This window comes from Centruroides sculpturatus, unplaced genomic scaffold (genome assembly GCF_000671375.1).
Source record: "Centruroides sculpturatus isolate CEXI.00-Female unplaced genomic scaffold, Cexi_2.0 scaffold1028, whole genome shotgun sequence".
Classification (NCBI taxonomy): Eukaryota; Metazoa; Arthropoda; class Arachnida; order Scorpiones; family Buthidae; genus Centruroides; species Centruroides sculpturatus.
The window spans coordinates 106,263-126,307 of NW_019385171.1; the positions used below are offsets into that span (position 1 = coordinate 106,263).

General features: G+C 31.1%; 1 protein-coding gene across 2 annotated transcripts in view; it reads right to left on the reverse strand.

Moving 5' to 3' along the window:
• LOC111635701 (ran GTPase-activating protein 1-like) overlaps positions 1 to 20,045 on the reverse strand; it is a 71,636-nt gene that overhangs the window by 39,817 nt on the left and 11,774 nt on the right. For both annotated transcript variants that reach the window (XM_023380743.1, XM_023380744.1), the window contains exons 2-8: positions 18,120 to 18,247; positions 15,896 to 15,955; positions 12,345 to 12,524; positions 9,226 to 9,360; positions 5,871 to 6,029; positions 5,618 to 5,728; positions 1,621 to 1,720 (exon numbers count right to left, since the gene is read on the reverse strand). In XM_023380743.1, coding sequence (XP_023236511.1) covers positions 1,621 to 1,720; positions 5,618 to 5,728; positions 5,871 to 6,029; positions 9,226 to 9,360; positions 12,345 to 12,524; positions 15,896 to 15,955; positions 18,120 to 18,247 — 873 coding nt within the window. The remainder of the gene's footprint in view (positions 1 to 1,620; positions 1,721 to 5,617; positions 5,729 to 5,870; positions 6,030 to 9,225; positions 9,361 to 12,344; positions 12,525 to 15,895; positions 15,956 to 18,119; positions 18,248 to 20,045) is intronic.

Genomic DNA, 20,045 nt, shown 5'->3' on the forward strand with positions numbered 1-20,045 from the left:
CTGAATCAATTGGGGACTGGGGTTGTTCAGAAAATCAATTTTTTGGATAACCCATCATGTGAGAGCCGAGAGGGTATGACTATGTCGTACCTCCGTGGATCGGCTTTCAAGTCGGAGGGACTTGCTCACTTGTCAGAGATGGCTTAAATTTTTAGTTTATCCCGAGGGAATGGGACTAATTTTTTTTGGGTCTGATCGAGTGTAGGAGGGAGGAGTGCCATCAGTAAGATGACAGGCGATATATGAGTAAAAGAGGACACCAATTTAACATGGTAACGATGATTTATTAGCTATCTATATAGACGGTACAATAACGATTATCGAGGGAAAATTCTGAGTTCCTAAAACGCAAAGGGCTGAGAGAGAGTTCACAAAGATTTGTTCCATACCTCTTTTTGTTGATAGTTCTCTTTTTCGGAAAATAATATTATACGTAGGACACAATACAGTGGTACCTCAGGATACGAAATTAATCCGTTCCGAAACTGAGATCGTATCATGAAAATGTCGTAAGGTGGATCATCTTTTCCCATACGATTATATGTAAAACCAAATAATTCGTTCCAACGCGAAAAACATACTCAAATTAAAGCCAAGTAATACATTAAAAAAAATAACTGTAGTAAGAAAAACAAATGAAAAATGCGAACTAATGTAACGTCGTATGGTGAGTTTTTGTTCGTATCGTGGAGCAAAAATATGTTCGAATTTCATGTCGTATCCTGAAAATTTCGTATGCTGGGGCGTTCGTAACCTGAGGTACCACTGTATATAAAAATAGGACACAGTATTTAGATGACAGTTGATGAACGACTCCCCTGAGAGGGGGAAGCAAGTGGCTTTTATAGTTTCATTGTAGAAAAATGATCATGCGATTAAGTGTTGTGAGGTAAAAGGTACGTGGATGGGTCAAAGTTGTCCTCGGGACCATGCTAACTATCAACTTTGGAGTTGGAATGTGGGATTATTTTCAAAGTGGATGGATGTTTACTTTGAACGAAAGGGATTGGAATTTTTCCCTTTTTTAAGTTAGATTTTAGTTTAGGTTTAAAGAAAAATTTAATTGGGTTTTTGGGAAAATACAGGGCTTTAACCGAAAAAAAAAAAAAATCTGTAAAAATTCCAGACAAATTAATCTTAANCGAAAAAAAAAAAATCTGTAAAAATTCCAGATATCACAATTATGTACGAAAAAATACATTATTAATATAGTATATTAGTATATCCCAATAATAGTATATTAATATATCCCATGTTTAAACTTTTCTCTGTTGTGTGTCGCTTTGCATTGAATTTGCATCGATGTTAAGCCTAAGGAAAATTTTTATAATAATAATTGTGGCTATTGTATCGTTAAAAATTATTTCTTTATTTTGTACAAACAAAATAAATATGTTGAAAAATATAAAAACAAAAAATTATACTTTAGAAGTTAATCTAGTATCAAAAACGTTCAATTCAGCATGACACAGTCCAACTGGAACGCTTTTAGTTAACCGACGTTTCAGTTGATCTGCATTCAGATAATCGACGCTCTACTGTATATTTTACAATAATTTTATATATATTCAGAATTCAACTATAGAAAATAAAACAATTTTTATTTTTTAAAATACTTACCATCTAAATCTAATTTTTGTAAAGATTTTTTGTTAGCCATAACTTTTATTAATGCAATTCCACCTCCTAATCCAATTTCATTAAAACCTAAATTTAGTTCCTGAAATATAAAAATTTTAAATTATTCAAAATTTCTAAGACTAACATAAATTAATAATTAGTTATATTAAAATATGATAAAATATATATATATGTGAGAGCCAAAATTGTTGAAATATTTTGTTAAAATATTAATTTTGAGAGAAAAAGTTAAAGCGACAAAACAAAAAATGAAAGTGTTAAAGAAAATTAAAACTGGTTCCCACGAACTTACTTCCTTGTTGAAGGTGACACATTGAATGTCTCACTCAAAACCAACAAGTGAAAAATTGACTATTGGCCCCAATGTACTAAAATTCCTAACAAAGTCATGGGAAAACCCAGGAGTAGCCCCCTAATAAAAGAGGGGGGTGATGACAATCAAGAGCAGTCGTCAACAACTCAAACTCTAAATAGTGTGTGCTCCGAACTGCCGATTTCAGCTACCATCAATCGCTGCCTCGCTAAAAGGATAAAACAAAAGGATTTCTGTCCAAACAGAGTCTCTGAGGTTTCCATCAAACTGAGCATCAATACATCATAGGACCAACAAGTGTTTAAGGTATTTATCAATGCACAAACGACTAAGCTCTCTCTTTCTCTCACAATCAGGGTCGTGATCGTAATAATAAGGTTCCTATATATATGTCATATTATTAGCATCTGCAGATAGCTTGTAACTAGTCTAGATAAATAAACAGGTATTGTTAATTGTTAACTTCATAGTAGCGTGCACTTCTTCCTGTCATTTCTCAGACATCTCCATCCCAAATCTGGGTGCCTACAAATGTGACTGCTCATACACACACACACACACACACACATATATATATAATTGTTGTTACTTTAAAATATTTTAAAGATCCATAAGAAAATTGCAATAAATTATAGATGTAGCTTCCAATGAGCTTGGAAGAGTCTAACAGATGTTATACTTCTGCTATTTTGTGACTTAATTTAAACATTCTGAAATTACCTTTCTTTCATATTTTGTTTCTTCAAAAATCTCCTTGTGACAAATATCTATTGAAACTTTTCTTTCCATCAATATTCAATTGAAAAGTAATTTAGCCTTTAAGAATTATTTTGAAGTCAAGCACTTCTAATTTTCCTTCAATTAAGTGGAATAGTCTGAGAATTTACCTGTGTTCTATAGATCTATTTCATTTCCAACAAGCTTCAGAAAGCCTGCATTACATTTCTCCCATTTTGTTACATATTCTTTTTTACCTACTTTATGTATATTTTCAGGTTAGTTTTTGTAAGTTTGTTACATATATTTTTTTCATTTTTACATCATTGCTCATCTATCTCAAGACTCAGCAATTTAATGTTTTTTTTATGGATCTTTTAAATATTTCAAATTTCAAAAACATACAATCCATAAAGAATAAATGTATTTTTCTATACCTATGGTTCTCAATGTGGGGCACATGCCCACAGGGGGGCAATTTGAGAATAAGTTATTAACAGTGAATGTGAAAGTCTGCTAATTGTTCTTATATAATATTATTCATAAATTAAGCTAAGAATGTTTTTTTAATTTTCTTCTTTCAACTCCATCTTCTTCTCAGTGTCTTTTCTGTTTAGATAACCTCTCCATTGTAACTTGGAGCAAGGTAAGTGGCTTGAGACTCTATTGTACATTGATAAATTTAACAATCTTACAATAAAGTAGAAAAGTGTTTAGAGTGCACACAAAGTTATTATTACACAGGTCTGCAAGTAAAAAACTGCATAGGGTTTTTATACATTTTCTTACAGATTTCAACTTGGTAAAAATGAAAAAAAATACCAAAAAAATTCCTTCTCGTCAATTTTTTTTGTTACACTCAAGTTTTTGTTTGTATTTAGCGTAAAATTTCTAGTTAACTTAAAATTTATTATTATTTTTTTTTTATTTAAAAAATGGTCTTAAAATGAAGACTTCTCACATTAATTCTATCAATTATAGCTGGACTTGGTAATAAATAAATAACAATGTTAATGGTTGAAGAGAGTAGTGGTAGGGGAGGTGGGTTAAGTACTTTTAGTGTTGGGAGGAAGGTCGCATGATTGTATAGAAACAGGTTAAAAATTGATAGTGAGTAATATTATTGGTGAGGTTGAGCATGTTTTGACATGTTATCTGGGATACTAGGAATAAATATAAACAACTGCTGTTGGATTAGATCATGTTTCAACAAGCTAAATAAGTTCATTATCTTGCTGGCCATCTAATGCCACACTCAGTTTATATCCAGCATTCAAACACTACTGTGCTTGTATTTTTATTTCTGGAATATTGCTCGCAGAGGTTGTGTAATTTCTCCCAACAGCTTCTGTTAAGTTTGTGGTGAATACACAATGAAAAGTCAACAAAGAAACATAAGTGAGTTTGTGAAGAAAGTTTATTTTGCATATTTCAAATTGAAACTTGGAGATCAAGACAAAGTAGATTTTTGGAAACAATGGGAGAAAAGGAAAAAGAAGAATGGGACTCTTTCAAGAATGTAATGCATAAGTTTTTGGGGAATACTCAGAACCCTGACTACAAAACCATTGTACAATGTATGCTGGCAGTAGCGTATGAAGCTCAAGGATGCACGATGAGCTTAAAAGTTCATTTCTTACACTCCCATATTGACTATTTTCCTGAAAACTTGGGAGCCTACAATGAAGAAGAGGGCGAAAGATTTCACCAGGATGTCTGTGATATCGAGAGACATTACCAAGGAAAATGGGATGTCAATATGTTAGCTGACTACTGTTGGATGCTCAATTAAGAAACCAGAGAAGGAAATCAGAAACGAGTTTGGAGAAGCATCAAAAAGAAAAGGTTTCATAAGAAAAAAAAGAGTAGACCTAAAATTGTGTATAAATATCAGAAACAATTTGTTGATTAGTTGTAAGAAAATATAATATATTTAATTGTAATAAATAAGAGTTTTTATCAAAAATTTGTTTTTATTTTGCAAAAAACCTTTATGTGGTGGGATGTAATGGAAGTTATTTTTAAAATCTGCAATCTTTAAAACATATAATTCAGCAAAAATATTCCATGCAGCTGGAAAAAATTTTTTTTTGCAGACCTGTGTTATTAGTAAAAACNGGCAATGAGCAAATAATTAATATTTGTTACATTTTCACTTCAGTTCTATATATAGGCCTATATATATTCTGAAACTTTATTTGCTGTTTTTTCATATCACTTTGTATTATTATTACTTTTTAAACAATTTCTTAGTGATTTCTTCCTCAGTATTTCAACTATCCTTTCATTCTTTTATTTTTCTTTTTTATAAATGCTATGTTCTTTGGAAGCTTGTTTAAATCAAGTTAATGGCTTTTTTAGGATTCCTCCACATAAATAGGAGTTCACTTTTTGAATAATAAGAATTATGTCATGAGGCATCAGGATTTTAGAGATGCTTAGGTGAGGCATGGCCAGGTTGGAACCACTGTTCCATACTGTTTTAAATGCGAAACTTTTATAATCACAGAGTTGGTTATGTCTTGATTCAAAATGCCACCCATTAAGTAAGGTAATATGGTGGAGGGAGTTTAATTTTCAATTCTACTTTACATGTTTAAAACGTTTTCGAACACAATGATTCCATTAAAGTCTTTGAAGTAAATTATCCATGACTATTATGCCAACTTATGCCCCTCACCCTTTCATTAGAACATATTTTTTACTTTACATCAATTTCTTTATTCTTATAATAAATGTCTTACAGTATGGCTAATATTAGTTCAAATAATTTTAAACAATACTTTTATCAGTTAAATCCTGCTAAATCCTTTTTTGTTTTATTAACAAAACTGATTGTTTTTTAATTTTAATTTATAAAATTAATATCTTTTAATGATGAATGTATTACATATATAATTTATTATAACAACAAATAAATGAAAATAAAGAACAAGTCTGACATACCTTAAGAAATGTGTTATTTTTCAAAGAATCAGCAATTGCTTTTGCACCTTCTGTTTTTATTAGGCAATCACCAAAATTAATTATTTCCAAATTTGATAGGTTATTTATGCACTGTATTTAAATAAAAATAGTTTATTTAACATGTAAGCAAAAAATATACATATATAAAGTTTAGAAAATTGATAAGTATATTTGATTTAGCTAAGTATTACATTTTTGATTTATTTAATTGTAATTACAGTAAACAACTGACCTTGGCTAATGCTTTAGCTCCTTTTTCTGTACATATATTATCATTAAGATTTATTTCTCTGAGATTTTTATTTAATGCCAAAGATTTGGATAAAGCACTTATTCCTTCATGATTTATGCCATTTTGGGGCATGCAAACACATTCTAAGGAACCAAGAGCCTAGAAATAAAAATTATGTTTAATTAAATTATAAAAAACAAAGCATTTTAAAGTGAAACTACTTATTTAGTGCTTATTTCTAACATTTGTAATAAGTTTTTTTTTCTAAGTACTTTAAATGTACATTTAAAGTACTTAGAAAAATCAATAATTAAAAAATTATTGATTTTTATATCAGAATTAATCTTTGATGTTTTTTTAAATCTTCATAGATCAGACTAAGTGTATTTTGTCTGTGAACCAACAGTGTATATTCTGCAGTGATGTGAAACTCAATGTCACACCTACTAGTTTACTGTAAAAATTTTAAATCTTATAGAGAAAAATTGCTCATATTACTTCTGATACTTATATTACTCATAATCTAACAAGATGATTATCAGAAGTAACAAAACTCTTTTATTTTTAATGAAAATTTGATGTAATAAGAATCTGTTTATACATTAATTTCATAAACTATATATTTATGCAATTATGTTTAAGTTGAAACCTTGTTTTTCTATTAATTATTAATTCTTTTGTTAAATTGGAAGACTAATATGCTACGTTTGTATTGAGAATGATATTACCTTGTTTTTATAACCCCATGACAGGGTAACTCTAAATAGTCAAATAAATCAAGTGAAAATGATGCTAGTAAATTACTGATATCTTAATTTTTACATACTATCTCCATGAAATTACATCTACAGAAAAAAAATTAATGAAATTTAAATCTGTTATAAACAAACTGATATAAAATTTCATTAATTCCTGTGCTGTTCAAATTTCTAACAAAAGAATAGTTATTTAGAGTAATTCGAGAATAAGCATTCATTTCATTTGTAATTAACTTATTGCTGCAGCTTTTAAAGAAAATTGCTGTCTGAAGACATTACTGTAAAAATTTATACAAATTAAAATTTTATATATAAGTAACATTTTTCATCTGTTTAAACTTTTTACTAATTGAGAAACACCACACAGAAAGATTGATTAAATAGCAATCCATAACAAATACTAAGTCAGTCATATTTAATTTTAATCAATTTTCAAGATGAATGCTTTAATTTTTGAAAAGTTGTTAAAATTATTAACACTTCTGTAAAATTTATATTTGGAACTGACGAATGTTTTGTATATGCTCATGTTGCTAAATTAAAATAAACATTATTTGATTTGATTTCATGCCAAAATAATTTTTATAATATATGAAGTCAAATAATGTACAGTAGAGCGTCGATTATCCGAATCAATTGGGGACTGGGGTTGTTTGGAAAATCGATATTTCGGATAACCAATTATTTACGAAAAAATATATTAATTTATCCCATGTTGAAATTTTTCTCTGTTGTGTATCGCTTCGCGTTGAATTTTCATCGATGTTAAGCCTAACGAAGACTATTCTATCGTTAAAAATTATTTTTTATTTTGTACAAACAAAATAAATATATTGAAAAATATAAAAACAATAAAAAATTATACTTTAGAAGTTAATTTAGTATCAAAAACGTAAAATATTTGAGTAGCCCGAGACATAGCCAAAGATTGTAATGCCACAGCACTGGCAAGAATTTAAATTTGCCAACTAGAATTCTTTCAGATAATTGATGTTTCGGATAATCGATGCTCTACTGTAAATAAACAACATAATGAGAAATATAATTTAACTTGAAATAATCACATTGCATTTGCATTTGGAAAAAATTCACAAATTGTTTAAAGACTATATCAAATATAAAATTGTTTTCTATTTTAAAATGATCATTGAAATAGCAGTGTTTATTCTCCAATAAAAATGCGCACTCACTGGCCAATGAATTAGAAACCTCCATGCATATTAATTCAAGTAAATGTAATTTTGCAGCTTATATGCAAAACACTTGAGTAATGTGAGTTACCATGTTCATAAGCTCTTATTTAAGAATGCTGTTTGTCAGTATGGTCATTAAGTTTATGAAAATGGGAAAAGCAAAGGACTTGACAGAGTTTCAAAATGGGCTGATTGTGAGTGCCTGTCTTGCTGGAACCAACAATATCAAGAACTGTAGAGATGATTGGTTTTTCCAAAGGTGAGATATCCCAAGTGTTCAATCAGTGAAAAAATAACCCACAGTCAATATATAAAAGAACTAACTGTGGCTCCGAAATAGTTAATCAGGAATGCAACTGACGTTGTCTGAAAAGGCTAGTGTAAAAAAAAAAAAAAAAGGCCTTCCTCTGTGGTGCAGCAATTGATGGAAGAATTTAATGAATCCCATTCCCAACCCGTATCTACCCAAACTATGTGCAGGGAACTGAGAAGAATTGGTATGAACAATTACAAGCCTATATGATAACCACTGATTTCTGCAAAGAACCAGAAAGTTCGTCTACAGTGGTGCCAAGAGCATTGTGATTGGACATCTGAGGACTGGAAAAAAGTAATGTGATCAGACAAATCATGGTACACCTTATTCTGTACCAAAGGTAGGCAGGTTTGGAGGGAGCCGCATGAAGCAATGGACCCTGCTTGCCTCATTAACACAACTCAAGGTTCTAATGGAGGTGTTACGGTATGGGGCTTGTTCTGTTGGGACGGAACTGGTCCGCTGACATTCCTGGAAGGTTGAATGACTTCCAACGAGTACCTGAACATTGTTGCCAATCAAGTTCATCCTGCAATGTTGCAGTTTTTTTCTGACTGGCATGATGGCTCTTTGATGACAACACTACTGTCCATCACACAGGAATTGTTCAGCATTGGTTCAGCGAGAATGAAGACGACTTTTTCCACCCACCCCGATTGCCACAGAGCCTAGATCTTAACCACCTCAAGAATGTATGGGACACGTTAGAACAACATATCTGCCAGCAAAGTCCGTTTCCATCAAATCTACACAAACAAAAGGAAAGTCTGGTGTGCATTGGACTTAGAAGCACTTCAGCACCTTGTAGAATCCATACCAAATTGAGTAAATGATGTAATTTGAACTAAAGGTGGTCCAATAAAATATTAAACTGCTGTTTCTTATTCATTGACCAGTGAATGTACAATAAAAGATGCAAGAAAAATGAAAGTTTTATTTAACTCTATAATAGGAATTTATATAATTTCAGAATTAATTTATAATTGAAGAGAAAATTTCACATATAGAAGTTTGAAAAAGATACACATTTTAAGTTTGTAATATAAATTCTTTATTTAAAAAAACTTTTGAGGAATTTAAAAACTTACCTCAAAAACTTTTGCTATTTCTTTTGAACCTTCATTTTCCAAACGATTTCTTCCACAAATAAATGTTTTCAGTGAAAATTGCATATTATCCTTTTTGCTGTTTTTATGGCATTCTAAAAGAGCTTCAGCAAGCATCTAAATAGTCAAATAATAAAATTTATTAAAGAAAATATTTTATTATTTATTATATTTATAGAAAAAAAAACTTCATAATTTTGTCCTTTTCACACTTCAAGAACAACAAAGTAACATAGCTGTTTTCTTCATTTGGAGGCATTTATATTCAAATTTTGCATGCTGAGGAGTCAGAAAACACCTCAGCATGCAAAATTTGAATATAAATGTCCTGGTGGACATGGTATAATTATAAAATTTGACTGCTGAATGTAATTAGTGTTGAGCTCTACACTTTACCATGAAAAAAATGAGAAACTATTCCTCTATGCTACCAAAATGATAAGGAACCTGTTTGCTAATGGACAACTTTATGTAACAATATCACATTACTTTTTCGTCATTTCAAAATAAAAATTAAACATAATGATAATAAAAATTATAACGTCTATCATAAATATTGTTTTTGAAGATGTTTTATAAGATATACTAAATTTTTTGAATAAAATATTGTACTTAGTAGTTATTTCATTTACTAATCATCATATAATCCATCATTCTTAATGGATAAATTTACTGGCTATCTATCACATACACACACACACGCACACACACACACTGTAGAACCTTGCTAATCTGAATTAATTGAGCTTGAACCTGTTTGGAATTGAAAGTGTTTCAGATTATCTGATATTCTTTTTCATCATTTACAGTGGTGCCTCGTACAACGTACTTAATCCGTTCCAGATGCACGTCTGTTAAGTGAAACGTCTGTTATACAAAACGCATTTTCCCATAGAAATACATGTTAAAACATATAATTCGTTCCGCAGCATAAAATAACCGTACTGTACTATAAAAAATGAAAATGGAGCAGACACCAATTATGCCGGGTAGTCAGATGTTGTGAGGAGGAGGTGGAAGAACACTTTCTTTACACATTCATACAGATACAGACTTTTTACACATTGCAGCGGGTCTTTTTTTATTGTTTTTTAATCGGGGTCAGATTCAGGAGAGGCTACCAGAACTTGCAGGGTCAACTTCTCTTGTTCCATCCTTTGTTTTTTGCCCGCTGGCTTCTTGAAAAACATGACCAAGGTGGTCTGTTTCTCTTTCTTCTTTAACACCTGTCGGAAATGACGGACAAAGGTGTCATCGTAGAGATCATTGATCCTGTTGGCCTCAGCTCTGTTTGGATAATGAGTGTTGGTAAACTCCTGAACCTCTCCCCATTCGACAAGAAAGTTTTTGTCAACTTTCACTCCTGATGATTTCTTGCTTTGTTTCAATTGAAATCACCTTTCTGTTTTTTTAGAAGCCATGATGCATTATAAATGACTTAACTTGCCAGATTATATGATACGAATAATTCTTTATTAATTAAGATCACTAAACACTTCTACGAGCTACTCTCGCTCCGTTTGTTTTTTACAACCTCTTTTCGTCCCGCCACCTCGGCATCTACACAATTACATTTCGTTTATTTGAATCGTCAACATATATTACATTACATTTAATGTTTATTTAAATCATCAACATATATTACATTACATTTCTACTTCAGATATACTAATAATACATTCTAATAATACTAATATATCCTAAAAATAGCAGATTGTCATTGGCAACAGCAAAAGAGTGGAAACATCATTCGCACTTGTTCGAAAAAAGTCCATTGTGTGTCTCATGTAACTGCCGAACGGAAAGTCCGTTGTTTGCAGCAAGTCCGTTGCTCGAGTCACGTAACGGTCAAACAGAAAGTCCGTTATTCGCAGCGTCCGTTATACGAGGCACCACTGTACTTTTTATATTAATGTAATGTTTCTCCAATACATTGTTTAAGCCTGTAATATTATATCAGGATGACTGACGTCATTCAGATTTTTTGAGAACTGACAAATTTGGTTCACATATATGAGCATTTTTAATCTCTTTCTGAAAATAAGTATATGATAGTAGAAGAATGAGAAGACATGAGGTTAGTTGTAAGGTTGCCGATGGGGATGGAAATGTCAAGAGGGTTGATGAGTCACAAAGAGTTCTGTAAGCAATTTGCACTGAGACATACTACAATTACAAGAAACCATTTATTTGGCATAAAAAAATGCTTACAAGATTTCCACAATCTTGGAAATTTCAGAAAGTTGGCAGTGGCCTCTGGATCTTCCTCTCCTTTCCAACATAGTCTCAAATGAAGAAGTGTCTCTGGTTCATGAATGACAGTTCCGTTGATGACTCAAGGACAATGCAGTTGACTTCCAGTGATAGGAAAATGTTGATCCGAGGACAAGAAATGGAGACAAAGATGGGCATAAGACACACACACACAACAATTGGAACTTTCGGGAGAAGAAGCCATGCTGGAGCAAGAATAAGAAGCCATGACGGCTTCTTATCCTTGAATTCCCAGATTTTATTAATTTCCGTCCTTGACTGCCCATTCTAATTGGTTGCTTTTCCTCGTTCTCGCTTTCTAAGTGGTCAACCACTCATTACTATGTGTAATGAGAGCTCAACTTAGATCGAGGGAGAGGTCAAAATTGAAGTTTAATTTGATCCCCAACCAAAGACTGTCAATAGAATTACATTCTTCTATTGTTTAAAAGTTCATGTCATGTTTTCATACAAAAACTATTTCTAACTTTTTTTTTGTTTTTAAGAGAAAAAAATAAATATTTTAATACAAATTTCAGTGAGGGCTTAGACTTGTCCAGAGCCTCACATAGTCTTTATTTTCTATTCGGATAATAAATTTTTAATTTGAGGGTTTGTACACACTGCATATTTTGGGTAGGATTCAAGTAGGTGTAACAGTTACATATTTTGTTCAAAGAGAGAGCTATTTTTGTTTTTTTTGGATTAATCAGAATTTCAGACTTTTGGGATTCAAATTAGCATGGCTTTACTGTATATTATTATTATAAATACAATAGATAACAAAAAGATAAACATTTTAAAATTAAAATTATATAAAATATTCTGTAGAAAAACTTTTAGCTTACTTTTCCTCCTCCAATTCCAAGACCATTATTATTTAATTTTAAAACTTGTAATGAATAGCATGATGATGATTTTAAAAGTAAGAGTATTCCTTTAATTCCAACAGGACCAAAAGCATTATCACTGAGATCTAATTCAACTAATTTAGCACCAGAGAGCATGATTCCACTGCTTAAATAATTCTACAAAAGATGTAAAAAATTCAGTTATTCATTCAAAATGTGCGAGTGATTTAAAAAAAATATTATATTTATAAAAATTTTTAAGCATTAAGATATTTTGATTAAAAAATATAAAATAAAATATGGATTATTTATCAGTGTTGTTATGTAATATGAATTTTTTTCATGCTAGGCCCTACCTGCTTATTGTAATAATTTAATTTAAAATATTCAAATTTCTTTGAACCTTAATAAAATTATTTAATTTAACTGTTATTAATAAATAAATAGTTTATTAAATAATGAAAAACTATCTTAAAAGGAAAGAATCTTTAAAACCATAGTTTTCCTACTGTTGCTAGTTACAGCAAATTTCACACAATTAAAATTCTGTAAGAAAGCAGAATCAACAATTTACTTCTGTAACTTTATTTTTTGATTCTCTCTGCTCTATGAGCAATAAAAAGGCCTTTTAATCATGTCCATCAGGGATTCAATCAACTCTACATCCTGGAGTTTAGTGGGCCTCACTCTTTGGTATAGCCCAGAAGTAGGAAGTGGAAAGAAGGTGTAAAGTTTGAGAAGGGTTTAGGTGAAGGTGAAGTGAAAAGATGGATAGGAAAGGTAAAAGGAAAGTTGTGTTCCATGGGTTCCCATGGCGTCCGCACCGCATTTATTAAAAATAAATTGACAATGTACAAAATAGCAAATATATACAATGATAACAACAATGATAGTTACAAATAAACGTATAAACATTGAAGACAATGGTGCCGTGCACAAAGAAGCATACCCACAACTTGTGGGTTGCATGATACCTGTACAAATGAACAACCCATTCATAGTCCACAAAACAAATGTCCTGTTTGGCAGCTTGTGGATCAGAAAGTCCTATATTAACATAGAGACCGTTGACACCATTGTGAGTATGATGTGATACTTCTGTCCATGCACTTAAAGTGTCCTAGAAGGAGAAGATCAGTTAAGTATGTTGATGCTTTTAGCAAAGTCATTGAATGCTTTATATAATTTCTTATTATTAATAAAGCTTTTAAGTTGGCATGGCCAAAGTTCGTTTTCTTCGTTAACCCTGTCTATTAATGTTTTCCTTTGATTCCTGAAGTTTGGACAAAGATAAATGATGTGTTCTGGTGTGTCTGCTTCCTGTAAGAGACATTGACATATACCGTCTGTCTTCTTCAGAAACCTTTTTAGGTAATTTCTGAAGTTGCCATGTCCTGTCAACAGTTGTGTAGTGTTGAAGTTAGGCAAGAAAAATCTGTTTTCATTTCGGTGTTGTACATCTGGAATGTAGTCATGTGTTATTCTGCCTGTGGTACCCTCATCCCACCTTTTCTGCCATCTATACCAGATGTGTTCCCTAATTTTCTTTTTTAACCAGGTGACAGGAGTGTAGTTATAATAGCAGATGTTTGTTCCTTTGGTGGCAGTGCGGGCCAGAAGGTCCGCCCTTTCGTTTCCTTGTATGTTTGCATGTCCTTTTATCCAATTTAGATTAATAGTTATTTTCCGTTTAAGTTGTTTAAGAATGTTGATGCTTTCCCTTACCACAACCAGTTTGATGTTCAACTTTTTAATCTGAAGTAGTGCCACTCTACTGTCACTGAGAATCGTGACCCTGGTGATGTTATATTTCTGTCTGTTTTCATTAATCCATTTAAGAGCCCTAAATATTGCAAATGATTCCGCTTGATTTGCTGTGCAATGGTTCTCTAGTTTGAATCTGGCTTGATAGATGTTTTTGTCGTTATTTTTCACTACAATTGAACTGCCCACTCCTGTTTCTGACTTTGACCCGTCCGTAAAAATGCAATACCCGTTTGGTATTGTGCTGTCATTCATATTGAAGAGTTCATCTATCGAAAAACTGGGGTGAAATGCATGTTCCTGTGGTTCATTATCCAGTTTAAAATTGTGAATGTAATCAGCTATGGTCTTTGCTTCTTCTCTGACTCCTATTTTCTCCGTATCTCTATAAAATGTTTCACTGTTGATGTTACCCGATGATAGTTTTAATTGTAGAAAATGCCATACCTTTTCAGTGATTATAAGATCGATTGGAAGAAGATTTGCTATTGTGAGGATGGCGTCGGTAGGAGCTGTCCTATATGATTTTGTTATCGATATTGCAGACATGCGTTGAGCAGAAAGGAGTTTCCTTTTAATGTGAGTTTTTGGAACCGATTCCCCCCAGATCTCACAGCCATAAGTGATCATCGGTTCTATTACAGCAGTGTAGAGTAATCTACAAGCTTTACTATCGTATCCCCATTTGTTCCTTGCAATTGAAGACAGAGAATGTATGGTGTTGACAGTCTTATCGTAAATATATTTAACATGGTTTTTCCAGGTCATCCTGTTGTCTAGTATAATACCAAGATATTTTATCTCTGTGCTGTTCCTGATCCTATGGCCATCCATTTTTATTATTGGTGCTTTTTGAAGTGGGGTGGATTTTGGGAACACAATGCTCTGACACTTGTCATAATTTATCTTTAGTTTCATGTTTTTGCTCCATTGAGAAATGCTCTTAAGAATTTCATTCGCCCTATACTGCAGTACTTCCTGATTGCTGTGTGTTATTGCAAGTAGAGTATCATCAGCATAGCCTTGAAGTTTACAGTTAAACTCTTTAGGGATATTATCTTTAATCTTCAGCAAGCTGTTATATATGAGATTCCATAGCAATCAACTCTACAATAGGATGAACAGATTAGGTATAGGGCCTAATTTATCTGAGTCAACCAACTCAGAATTCAGATTTAAATCCAGTTTCCCAGAATGGCACACATTGGTATTTACTGTCTCAAGCCATCTATGTTTGTAATTAAAAGTTTGTTGTCAGCACTGTCTTGAACAAACAACTAATGTACAAAGTAGAAGCAACACTAACAATCATACACACCTCTCCAAAATAGTTGTTTATTGCTGAAAGAAGTGTGTAATTTTTGATTTTATTGTAAATGTAATCAAAATCTCCACAAATTCTTGAATTAAACCATAGAATTCCAATATATTAGCTAGCATATCTGTTCATTTTATTAGAAATGATACTGGCTTCATCGTGTTGACTGCATTCAAAATAGTAATCTTGACTTCATTTTCACAATGTCAGATAAAGTTAATATTACATTTTAGATAATTACATAATAATGACGTAACATTTCAAACTAAATCAACAATAACTAAAGTTTACTTTTTCAAATGTTAAAATAGTATTGACAATTAAAGAAAACTAATTTGTACATTTAAAAATTTTGTTATAATGATCACATTTGTAAAAGGTTAAACGTTCATTATAATGATATTTTACTGCTTTAAAATGTTGATTATTATATTTGAATTAATATATTTCATAATTTTATACTCACTAATGCCTCTGGTATTTCATCCTTTAATCGACCAGTAAACATATCTTTCCAAAATGCTTTCTGCAATTAATAAACTTTAATTTAATATCTTTCATTTATTTTGTGAAATGTTATTACTATTAAAAGTATATATATAATAATTTCTGCAAAAACAATATATTTTATTTATTAAATAATAAATAAAAACAGAATATAAGTAACTTTAAGAAAATACTTTCAATCATATATCCTGTTTTTCAGCAGTGATAATTTGCGTTATTTTTTTTATAGTTGTAAGCTAGATTCCTTTTCCAGAAAATAACTTATACATCAGTATAAAACAGAGCATTAATAAATCTATATTGAGCGAATTGTACACAATTTCAGTAATAAGTAAACTAATCTACAACTCAGACTACGTCAACAATAATTTTGAAACGGAACTGATCGTTTGGAAAACAATAAATTATTTACCCTCCGATCAAGCAGGATATAAATTAAAAGTATTCTCGTAGTATGAAGAGGGAGAAAAAGTAATTATAAATATTTCTTCAAGTAAAAATTCAAGTCTGTCATTAAAAGATTCATGTTAATTTAGATACATATGAAAGCATATCATTTTTCACACTTTTCTAACACAAGCATCACATCTGAAACCATATAATTTATCATTTCAAATAGCAAGCTTTTAGAATTGTGTGTTGATATATATATATCAGGGTGTCTAGCATTACTTCAGACTGAATTTCCCTACCTTTTTACCTATATATAAATATATATGAGTAATTACATTGACACAAACTGCAGACTTCTTTTGATATTGAATGTAAATAACATTGACTATGATTGATCATCATGATTTCTGATACTGTATTTATTGAAGCAGAATTGGATCTTTCAGATTAAAATACTTTTGGGTTTCCCCCACTTGAACAATCTATTGTAATTATTAAAACTATCATATCATAAAACCATTTATGTAACAAAAAAAAATTCAGAAGTACAGTCAATTCCATTTAACTGAGTCACTGGTTAATTGGAGCAGCTGCTTTATTGGGTCAAATCTCAAAGAACGAAAACCAAACTAATAAACTAATACATAATTTAAATGCTTAATTGAGACAGCAGCAGTAAAGGAATTTAGCAGTTTTTGATATATTTTAGGGATCTTTCAAAAATATGTCAATACTATATACACTAATGTCATATAGGCCTAACAGCTGGTGGAGACTAAGCAATTTTGTCTTTTGCTTAAACTGTTTAGTTCTTCCAGAGGGGGGTCATCATAGCAGGAACATATCACACTGAGATCCCATCTGAGGCAGACCTGAATGTGAGCTACTGACCCTGCTCCAGATTGGATTGGACAATCCCCTTAAAAGCAAAGGAACAGACCTCGAGACAATTTTTCAGTCTCTTGACCAAGTTGGAAGACAGCTAGAGTTTCCTTTAAAGGTATTGTGTGCATGATTATGTCTAGACTCGGACAGCAGCCATATGATCATTGGGACCAGCATCTGGAGCTGGCGGATTCTGTGGATGCTCCCGACAAAGTGGCCCATCTCCAAGTAAAGGAAACTGTGTTCAAAGAAAGACTGTAAGATGACTTTTGGACAAACCCGGTCATGTTCTAACTAAAAAAGGGAGAGAGAAAAGATCGTTCAATCAGGAATGGATCAAACAGTCAACCCTTATGTATATCACTACTAATATTTGGCAACACTAGCAAGATGGGAATCAGTTATCTATCGTTGTGAGTCTGGCAAATTTATAGTATAAATATTTTCTATATTTTGGTTTAATAAAGCACTAAAAATAGGTACCTAATTGTTATTTTTTTATCTACGTCTTACATAATTTATTTTAAAATTTATTATTAGTTCGTTTAACATGTTAATGGCGTCAGTAGATAAACTTTTAGGCAGCTGCTAGAGCATAGAAACTTTTTATTCCAAAGCTAAAAGACTTCTCTAATTAATATATANAACTAATTATTATTATTTTACCTACGTATTACATGTTTTATTTTAGAATTTATTATTAGTTCATTTAATTGGGGCAGCTGCGTAATTGGGCCAAAATGGATTAGTCCCAATTAAGCAGAATTGACTTTAATATCATTTATTTATTTATTATGAAATAAGTTGAGATATAAACAATGATTCTCATATAAACATTGATATACTTGAGATTAGTTCTAAAGTTATTTTTGTTTGATAGGAACATAATCTAATAAATCTAATACCTTAAAATCAGGTTGGCTCTCGAGTGCTTTTGCAATTGCTTTGGCTGCTTCCACACCGACTGTATTTCCTTCCATTCTTAAAGATGTCATATTTGGACATTTCTTGATTGCATCAACTACTGGTTCGGCTAAAATAAAAATATTTATATACATGTAACTTGAAAACGAGAATAAAAAACAGGCTAAAAAAATATTTTATAAAATTTATACTCATGAATTTAAATTCACAATTATTATAATAGAATTTTAAGATGAATGTTTAAAAATAGTATAACTTCAGTATTAGAAATAGAGAGAAATTACAGTAGAGCATCGATTATCCGACTCAATTGGGGACTCAGGTTGGTCGGATAACCGAAAAGAATGAAAAAAAATTCATTACTAGTATAGTATATTAGTATATCCCATGTAATTAGTATATTAGTATATCGCTATTAACCAACTTCGCATTGAATTTTCATTGATGGTAAGCCTAACAAATTTTTTTTTTTAAATAATAATCATCACTATTGTATCGTTAAAAATTAGAAAATTAAGCCTCGTTTAAATACTGGCTCCCTTTCATGGTCGAGCCAGTGTTGCCAGCTAAAACACGCAAAAATTTAACAAAAATAATATTAAAGTAGCCAAGACATAGCCAAATATTGTAGTGCCACATCAATAGCAAACATTTGAAATTTGCCGACTAGAACGGTTGGTTAACTGATGTGACAGTTAATCGGGGGTCGGATAATTGATGCTCTACTGTATTTTGTGTTAGACTTGTTTAACACTATCTGATTTCCAGTAATATTTCCATATAATGAAGGAAAAGTTTCTTTTCCTTTTAAAGATTCATTGATGTTAATTAAAAATTTTTAAAAACAACACAGAGACCTTTTAAAGAGCCAAATGTATCTAAAACCTGAACAGATTTACACAACAGAAAATTTAATGCATCATGTTATAAAATACTGTATACTGGCAGAATGGAAACTGAATTAAGTATTGAAAATGTAATTTAAAATGTCACAGAACTATTAAACTCCTACAAGAGTACAAGAATTTCTTTAGGATTTTCGCATATAAGAATACAGTCAACCCCCTATAACACAGTAGACACATTCCGAGTTTTATGAATCCATTTCCTACAAGTCCTTAAATACATGAGCCAATCACAGCATGGCACGTGTGCAGTTTACGGACTATGGCTGTTTGAAAGGTTTTCTTCCATAAAATTAATCGATTCTAGACTAATTTGACTCAACATTTAGAGGTCAAAATTGAAGTTTAATTTGATCCCCAACCAGAGATGGTTGATCTTAGGACTTACATTCTTCTATTGTTTATAGTTCGCATCACATTTTCATACAAAAACTATTTCTAACTTTTTTTTTGTTTTTAAGAGAAAAAAATAAATATTTTAATACAAATTTCAGTGAGGGCTTAGACTTGTCCAGAGCCTCACATAGTCTTTATTTTCTATTCAGATAATAAATTTTTAATTTGAGGGTTTGTACACACTGCATATTTTGGGTAGGATTCAAGTAGGTGTAACAGTTACATATTTTGTTCAAAGAGAGAGCTATTTTTGTTTTTTTTGGATTAATCAGAATTTCAGACTTTTGGGATTCAAATTAGCATGGCTTTACTGTATATTATTATTATAAATACAATAGATAACAAAAAGATAAACATTTTAAAATTAAAATTATATAAAATATTCTGTAGAAAAACTTTTAGCTTACTTTTCCTCCTCCAATTCCAAGACCATTATTATTTAATTTTAAAACTTGTAATGAATAGCATGATGATGATTTTAAAAGTAAGAGTATTCCTTTAATTCCAACAGGACCAAAAGCATTATCACTGAGATCTAATTCAACTAATTTAGCACCAGAGAGCATGATTCCACTGCTTAAATAATTCTACAAAAGATGTAAAAAA